The following is a 9,391-nucleotide window of genomic DNA, read 5'->3' on the forward strand; positions in this document are numbered from 1 at the left end:
GGACCTCTGGAATTTCTCATGTAGTCCCGTGTCCGGTGGAAATGCGCGCCACTTATTCGTACATTTTCAAAAGGAAAAGGAATAAAGGGCCTGAAAACCTTACATCTTTGTGGAACACCTTTTTGATCTCAATGAGTGGCCCACGAAACAGTAATAATTAATTAATAATGCATAAAGAAAAGCTTTTGAAAGTTTGGGCAGCATTTGGTCCCCATGTTTCAGAAGAACAGTGCATACTGAGATCCTTTTTTCCTTTCATCTCTTTCCCAGTAAAGGCAAGAGAGGGGCTTATCCCTTCTGTTTCCTCACGACTTCCTCTCTCAAATTCCTGGCCTATTACACAGCTCTCACATACCAGAAACAAGATGCCTTTTTATACTGTCAACCTTTTCATCTGAAATGTAAATTAATTCTTACTCAGTGTGCCTTGACGAAGATCAAAGTGGGCACATTAACCTTCCCGGGTCCCCCCCCCCCCCCCCCTCCTCCTTGGAGCCTCTCACTAGAGGACAAGGGAGGGTGCCAAAAGGGGCAGGAGAGAGGAGGGCAGGGGGAGGAGATTTGGCATTGTTTCCCCTAGCTCTCCTAAGGGCTGCCCTCATCTGGCACATGGAGCATCTCAGTCGCCTGCACACCTTGTGTAAATGTCCTCCATTAAAACCCTTGTAAATAACGCTGCCGAATGGGTAAACATGGTTTTGGTGTGAGGAAAGCCTCTCTGTCGCCGCCGTCTTTCTCTTTAAAGAAATGTGTTTGTGTGTGGCCGCTGGGGTTCAGGGGGGGAGAACCTGAACCTGACATAAGTGGGGCCTCAGCCCCCCGGCGGAGCACTCCAGCACATTCACATTGTGTGTTCTCTGCAGCTTATAGCCTTTGAGGTGGGCTGCATTTGCATTCTGAAAATAAACAGATGCCTTTCAAATGTATGAGCCTGGTGGCTTCTCAGATCTCAGCGGGGCCTGGGGGACATGCTCACCATCGATCAGATTAGACCATGCAAAATAGAACCATGGCTCAACAATGTACTTGAGCTTTCTTTTCCTGCGCATATAATTTTACAAGAAAAACACAAAGCCCGTTGATGGAGTAAGTCAGCAGGCTCTGTTTACCATCCATCTGAGCCCAGTATGTCTCAATAATCACACACATGATGTTTTCCCACTGCTGCACTACACTCCTTATATGGATCCTTAACACGTTTCACTTCCTCCAAAGCAAATGCAGTGTTTTTTAATACAAGGCTGTTTGAGGGCTTCGATAGATTGTTGTAAATTGTGTTAATTGCAACAATTACGTTCGATAACTGCCTCAGTGGACTATATGCATGTTGTTTGGATGGATAACAAAGGAAGGAAAATGTTTTTTTTTACCATGTGAGAGCTCGTCTGACATTCATATCCTGTGCAGCTTACAGGGGCCATCGGGTGCGCCGGGACTACGGACCCCAGAGGCACACATGTCACCCTGAGGCTGGAGGAAAGACCACCAAGGAGGAGCATACAGGGTGAGCTTTGACATCTCTTGTCCTTCAGGTTCTGTTCTCATTGAAAGAATATTTTCCTACGCTTTGCTTTTTGTGATTTCTTTGTTGTTTCTTCTTACAGACAATAGGCTTCAAATATGGCCTAAAATCAGAGCACCATTAGAGATGGTTTATTGAGAAAGAGGTCTCACTGACATACCTGTCAGTCATAGTAAGCCCTGCTGGATGAGCTCCTCTTTCCCTGTAATGTACTGTTGTTTTAAGCAGAAGAGAAAGCTCCTCCCTAAGCACCACCTCTTTCAGTTTTATAAACGTAATAAATATCTTTCCACCAAGATAGCACACTTGTCTGACCACAAATGGGGTTGGGCGCTGCACTGGTCTCCAGATGTATGAGCTGAAGACTTTGTGTTTATTCAGCATATGGGCAGGCCAGTCATTAAGAAAGTATGCGCTAAGCAGGAGAGCAGCCACCGACTGAACAGCAGCACGCTTGGTGTCGATGGTGGCTTTTAGCTTCTCACTGCACCATAACTCACACATATGAGTTATTACAGAGTGTTATGTCTACAGACTTAAAATGTATCTAAGAGGAAAAGTATTCCTGAACGATTTTGGGTGTTCTGGGAGTGAGATTTTTTTTTTTTTTAATGTACATTAGCTCAATTACAATAATGACAAATATGTGTGCGTAGAGGTTGCATTGCCAATCAGCACACATGTAAATCTCAAATCTTGGGTGACTTTTGGTCAACGCTGTGCATCTCTCTCCAGACTCAAACTCCAAAATACTAGATTTACACATCTGAAAATGTTATGCGTGTTGTATACTCGAACCGAGCGGAGCCTCATCTGGGATTTTTCTCTTCGTGTTTACAATCATATTCCTTGGTGAGAAAAACTTCAAACCTCCACTTAACAATTCTGTTTAATCAGTGTTGGAATCTCTCCATATAGATTTATTTTGACATGATCTGGCCCATTTTCCTCCTGTAAGATCTATGTTCTCACCTACATGCTGTTCTTTTCCCTTTTGATATCCCTCCTCTCTGCCACGCATGAATTTCGGTGTTTGCATCCAAACAGCAGAGCCTACAGTTGCAAAGTCCAAACTGGATGAGATTTTGTTTTCCTAGACTCAAAGTATGACTGCGACTGGCGTGGAGCATTGTGTTTGCAGATGTTGTCTCTTTTGGTGTTGTTTTTTTTTTTTTAAATAATGCAACAGAACACAGAAACATAGTTCTATTTCACTCTCTGCAAATTGCATGATCAGAAGCCAGAGGTGCTTTTTCCATTAAACAAGGAGACAGATACAACTCATCCTCAGCTCTGTATTACTATGTAGCAACCTGATACCAACAAAATGTGTTATTCTGTGACAGTTTATGTTTATTTCAGCTTCAAATGCTTCTTACTTTCACAGGTCCAACAGCCTAATGAGCAAAGAGGCACATACAGATCACATACATGGAGGAAATGTAAGTAACAGAATATCAATGAGCATTTTCTTACGCCTCGACTTTAGCCGTGTATGTAAAAATGCTGCTCCTCTACAAAGCAGCTTTAACCCAGATTATTCTTTGGGATTTTTTTGAGTCCCTGAGACAAAAGAGTTCTCTTGCTCCAACCTCCATTTCAGCGGAGAAGACAGGGTGGTATGGGAACGAGAGAATCAAAAGGCTGGAAATTCACGGCTGAGAATAAATGCTCGCTCTTCCCTGAGGTGATTTGTCTTTGCGCTCCTCTTTCTACAGATGTTAGACCCCTTTTTTAGTAAAGACCTGAGGTTCTTTGGTAGCACTTTGATATCCTGCTCGGATTCAATATGTGAAATAGAAGAGCCACTCCGTGACTTGGAGCACATCACAGTCTTTGAAGTCTGATCCAATTTTTGCTGCTCACCATTTGATGTTGAAAGGATGAAATGAGGAAAATGTACAGTTTTTGCCAGTAACTCTGCTGAGCATATGTAAGATTAAAAAAGCAAAATCCTTTGGAGGATGTACTTAGAAATGTTAAGCAGATTAATACTTTCCTATAGCTCTTTTATTCAAAGATAAAATTAAATATGAGAGGAAGTCTGTATGAGCTGTTTTTTACCCTCACAATTAAGTCAGTGTGGTGCTGTTTGCTAGGAGGTAGGGCTAGTAAAGGGGGATATGCAATTGCATTAGCATTTGATTAACATTGCAAAGCACATTAATGGGTTTGAGTTATATGAGTGCCAAATTGTAAATTGTAAATAAATGAATACATGACTAAATTGAAAAAAATAAAAACACACATACACACTCACATTACGAGGCTCGCTTTAACTTGTGTCTATTTATCCTCTGCTTTCATTGACATTGCTCTTCTGGGTGTGTTTTTACGCCTCCTCTTTCAAGGTTGGCCTCGACAGCCGAGACAGACAAGTGAAAGACATCAAGAGAGACAAAGGCAGAGCAGAAGACAGTGTAACGAAGCCTTGCAGGGAGACAGCTAGACTGCGAGACATGCAGTGTAAACAAGGTAAGCCCGAGCACAGAGCTGGCGGGTGCAGGTAATTACACAAAGAGACAGCAGAAATCCCGCTTTAATGGATAAAGTGCCATTTTTAATACGGGGCCCCTTTCAACCTTTCATCCCAGCCAATCCTCTGCTGCCATTCTTTGTTGACAGCAAAAAGAGAGAAGCATTATGGGTGATCATTTCTGCGGTATTTTAATAACCCAGGTCAGCTCATCATAAACGTCTCGTGGCAAGTGGGGGGGCTTTTCGAAGTGGCATGAGCACTTCAAAGCTTTCATTCTCCCGCACGGCGAGCCCTTCACTAAGGATCTCATCAATGACTCTAATAGACCTGCACAGTAACGGTGACAAGAAAATACACAAACCCTGATTTGTTGAACATATGTTTGGTTTGCTTCTTGCCCCAGGCGATGAATTACATTAATTCCCGTTGCCTGGAAGGCTGAGTGGGTGGCTTTGCAGGGGGCCTCCGATTACGGCCGTCACCACTGGGGTAGCCTGGGTAATGGGTGCCCGGCCCTTCATTAATGTTATTAGAGGGGTATGAGGTAAGAGACGGAGGTGAAATAGCATTTAGCGGCGCGGCTGAGAGATTACGGGGATTAGACATGATAATGTAACACAGACAGGGCTCTCTAGCGGGCCCGGGATTAGTGTCAGCACGCCACAGCAGGTCTGGGTTAGATAGCGGCTAATTCGGTAATGCTGCATACAGGTGACCCCCGCTCCTAGACATCACTGCTGCTGAAGGGAGGCAGTGTTTGATGAATTTATAATGTCAGAGTGATTATGGAGGGAAACGTTGCAGTGAATGCCAGTATGAGGGCATTTTGCACAAATGTATGTTTTGTCCTGCGTCACTGGAGCTTCCAGACATTTTTTAACAGAGATTTTTAAAATAACAGTTGAAGTAGTTTCTTGTTTTTGTAGTTTGAAACCCAAATACCTGAGAGGAGGATGTGGGATGTTTCTTTTAACATGTAAAAGTCACATTCCTTTCAGCTTGGAATCAAATGAACTCAAATATACTGTATTTCAATGTTTTAATTGCTGTATTACCTTAAAAGTAGAGCTTTTGAACCATAAAATGAAGCACAATGCTCCACTTTGTACTGTATCACCTAATGCGTCACCAACCTTTTGTACGGGCTATGGCCTCAGTGTGGAGATGAGTTATGAGCTGCTCAGATTGTTTAATTTGAAGGCATTTTAGAAGCATGAGGTACCCTCATATACCTCATTTTGTGTTTTTGTTTTGTTTCTCTTTGACAACTTCCTCCCTCCCCTTCAAACACCTCAAAAAATAAACAAAAATTTGTATACATTTTCTATAAATGAAGTGTCTTGAAGAAGCAGGTTGCCGCTCTATGAAGAATGAAGAAAAATTCAACTGCATTTTAGAAACAAACAATGGAAATATTCTTAATACACAAGCATATTGTGGCTTTAAATGCAAAAAAGAAGGAAGAAGGATCCATTCAGGGGTCCTAAAGCTGAGAGCTACTAACTTAGTGCAACCTATATATTTTTTCAGTCCATCTCACTGACATCATTTATTGCAATCTGCACACTCTTTAACTTCTTTTTGTTATTAGGTAAATCAAAGGGTCTCTGTACTCACTGAATTGAATGAATAATAACCTTTCATATCTGACAGTTCAGTCATATTCTATTTAAATGTCCTGACAAAAAATAAAATCCTCTCCCGCCACGGGCTTTACTAACACATTACTTATTTTGTGTGGAGAGCACACAGATTTTCAGGTATTCATCGTCTCCCGTTTTTCCTTCCTCGTTTATGTTCCAAGGTCTGCTTGTGGCTCTGACTTCTTTCAGGAAGCCCCATTTGAATATGTTGAGGGAGGCCACGGTGGCTCAGGCACCCAGGGCACACTTTGATCCCTACAGATCTGAGGGCCTTTTTTTTTTTTATCCCGAGGTTGAGCGAGTCATGGAAGCCTTGCCCTGCCAGATGTTTGGAGACCAGGCTCCTTCCTGTGTCTCATCCTGCTGTCGCCTCTGGTGATTGCGTTGGTTCTCTCGGGCTGGAGCTCGACCTGGAGTGTTTCAGGACACCAGTGGAGAAAAACAGAAAATTAGCCATGGAAATCGAATTACCCCACCCCTCCAGACACTCGCGCACACACTCTACACCCTGCTCCCATTAATGCCAAAACACCGGGGCATGACCTGGAACCTCTCAATGTGTTTGACGGACGTTGGGTCTTTTCTAAGTGATTTAACAAAGCCTAGTGTTGCAAGTGAGTTGCTCAGCACAGTTTTTTCTTTCATGTGTGAAACAAAGCAGACCAGGGAGTGAGATGATTTGGGTAGATGTTTGTTTCACTGTATATCTGACACCAGTCTAGGCAACTTCACTGTTCTCACTCTTTAGCAAAATACTTGCAGTGTTGCATTTTATGGAGGGAAGAGCGCATTAAAGCACTTTGTAATGCGGGCACTCTCAGATGTCTGCAGCACAAACCTTTGATTTTCCATGTTTTGTCTGAGAAAAAGTTACACGTGCACAGTGTAGTCATGTAAGCTGCGCAGTCAAGACGATGTCACCTCTCGTCACCTGTCTCCTGAGCCTGAATATTAATACAACATGTTTGGGAATGAGTCACAGAGGCGTCGTGTAGAAAGAAAGCCTTTGCTAGCAAGCAGCAGATATGATCAGAGTGCTGCTTATGCTCCTCAGCGTGGTAAACAGGATGGTGCTGAGGATCAGTCAGAGCTGACTTTATGGTTTATGAAAGCTGAGCTACTTATGTTAACAGGCTTTTTGAAGATTATAGTTGTGGTAAACATACATGTCAAGAGAGAGACAGTGATAAAGTGGAGCCACAACACAGAGACCAATTACCTCTGCGCCTCGGAAGATAGTTAACCTGGTCGTTTGAAGGGATGAGAAAGGAGAAAAATAAAAGGGCGCGAGGAGAAGTTGGTGTTGACTTATTAGCTATAGTTATGTCCCCTCAGTGCATAACATGGTATAGTCAATAAGAATTGATTTTGTTTGTTGCCCTGAGCTCTCTGTGCGCTTTATAGCTGCAGCTGGGAGAGCTCTTTGGAAATGTGGACGCTGTTTTTTTTTTTTTACCCACACTGAGGTCAAACCCACACTCACCAGTACATCTCACTTTCCTCTCTTCTCACTCCCTCCCTCCGTGCTTAAACGTCTTCCCACATGTCCTCCCACAAGGTTTGCAGCCACCAGGTGCTGCTCCACAACCCACCACCACCACCACCACCAAAGCAGCAGCAGCAGCAGCATCACCATATCAACATGCATCTGCCAGACAAATGATCCACCCTCTCCATGTTCTCTAGACAAATACGCTCCCACCCTCTCGCTGTCTCTCAGCCTTTTGATTGATCTATCTGTCTCCACATATCGCAGTGTCTCAACCGGATGCCTTCAGTTTTAGGCAAATTACAGGCTCGACGTAGCGGCAGCAGAGATTTGGAAGGGATAGGAAAGACTCAACTTAACGGAAGGAGTTGCTTCTGTCTGATGCTACCTACGTAATCCTCTTAATGTCAGTGGGAGTAGTTAACAGGATGTACTTCCAAACTACTCATCATCACAATTCCAACAGAATAATCTCCTCAGACGTAAAATCAAGGTGGAAAATGATACTTCAAGTTTTCTGTAATTTCACACGTGCATTGACTCGTTTGATGTAGTTTAACAACAACAAGTTTTTTTTTATTAGTTTATTGTTTTGACACAATACAGTTTTATATTGTTAAGTAAAATGAATTTTATCTAATAAAATTACAAGGGATCCCACTGATCAGGAGAGAAAACGCTTAATGCCTTTCATTTGCATATTTAATCTATTTTTGGCCTGGTTTCCTTGTCATTCACGTCTCCCTCCTCACTACTTACTTTTTACTCATCCTCCTAGGTCACAGTTATAAATTACGCGTATTATGTCGCTGACAAATGATTGACTTCTACAAAGTTCAGAGATTTTTTCCTCCACGCAAAACATTTCTTCTCGAGTCAAAGTTCCAAATCTGCTGTCAGGGGAAATGATTGATTTCAGTGTGAAAAATTGGTTGTAAGTAACAACATCCTCTGCTTGCATTAGTGAAAACAGATGCAGGAACTACTCTTTTTTAGCATTATCTGCAGGACTTGACCATTTTGTCTTATAATCTAATGCACATGAGTTCCTGTTTAAGTACGAATGAAAATGACGAGAGCGGTAATAAATCTCAGAAGCCCTGAAAAGTTCTGGAAATCCTCTTCAACTTCAGATATCTGTTTGGAGTCTTTGTTTGCAAATGAGGAATAATGTCTGTGTTAGTGTGCACGCATGCATATGTGTGTGTGTGTGTGTGTGTGTGTGTGTGAGCACAAGTTTGTATGCATGTGTCAGGGTTTATGTACCCATGCGTGTGTGTGTGTGTGGGTGTGTGTGTGTGTGTGAAGAGGCGGTTGTGAGGTAAAGAGAAGGGTCTGGGTTGCACATGCCTCATTTAGACATCAAAGGCCCCTGCTGATGATTTTTCCTTATAATCCATGCCTTTTGGTGCCTCTGCTCCCTCCATCTGAATAAACAAAGCCCGAGTGATTTTCTGTGGTCTGGGAGAAGTCAGGTGATTGCAGCACGTGATTTGAGAAGTAAATCGATACATCTCTAATTTATTCCACTAAAAATCTCTTTTAGCAGCTCTTTTATGTTGTTTCTGAGAAGCATTCTGATTTTCAAGGGATTTCAAAGTGGTATTTAGAGATGTAATACGAGTCATCTGCAGCTCTTTGAAAAATGAAAGCAACACCTATCTCAAAAAGAATTCCAGCCCTTTTTATCTCAAGAAGCAAACATGTACAATATGTAAGTCTCTCACCAAGCAGAGCAAACTCTGCTTGGCTTTCTTTTGATACGGAGAAATCAATATTGTATGAACCGCGCTCCCTCTGTATTCCCAGTCGACCATTATTCCTCCCCACCCCAAACAGCAGACATTAGCCGCGATCATTTAGCAAACCCCCGGTGTGAGCCACTGTCTGACCCCTTCCCAGCTCTGCCTGCCCATGTCCAAGCCGCGCTCTCCCATGCCAGAAGCCAGTTTGGCAGCATCCTTCCCTGTAATATATCTGCAGGAGCAGCATTCCTCTGGGGCTGGCCTGGATCAAATGGCAGTGATTTCCCAAACAGAGGCGCAGAGATGGGAGGCCTGACCCATCCTCTGATCTGCTACACACTCTAATCGCTGCAGGTCAGAACGGATAAATGGTGATGCTGAACCCCCATGCGTCGTGTTTTGGGCTCCAGATCTGCAGTGATGGACACAGCAACTGAGCGTTCTTAGGAAAACCTTTAATTTAGATCTCAACCAAATTTGGCAATTGTAATTTAAAATGAAAAATTATTTTCT

The 9,391-nt window shown here is 42.9% G+C and overlaps 1 protein-coding gene across 2 annotated transcripts in view; it reads left to right on the plus strand.

The window, feature by feature from the left end:
• myo3b (myosin IIIB) overlaps positions 1 to 9,391 on the plus strand; it is a 62,128-nt gene that overhangs the window by 42,223 nt on the left and 10,514 nt on the right. For both annotated transcript variants that reach the window (XM_035676692.1, XM_035676694.1), the window contains 3 exons: positions 1,408 to 1,504; positions 2,910 to 2,964; positions 3,874 to 3,997. In XM_035676692.1, coding sequence (XP_035532585.1) covers positions 1,408 to 1,504; positions 2,910 to 2,964; positions 3,874 to 3,997 — 276 coding nt within the window. The remainder of the gene's footprint in view (positions 1 to 1,407; positions 1,505 to 2,909; positions 2,965 to 3,873; positions 3,998 to 9,391) is intronic.

Source organism: Morone saxatilis, unplaced genomic scaffold, assembly GCF_004916995.1.
Source record: "Morone saxatilis isolate NCDOM2014 unplaced genomic scaffold, NCSU_SB_2.0 Contig5, whole genome shotgun sequence".
Taxonomy (NCBI): domain Eukaryota; kingdom Metazoa; phylum Chordata; class Actinopteri; family Moronidae; genus Morone; species Morone saxatilis.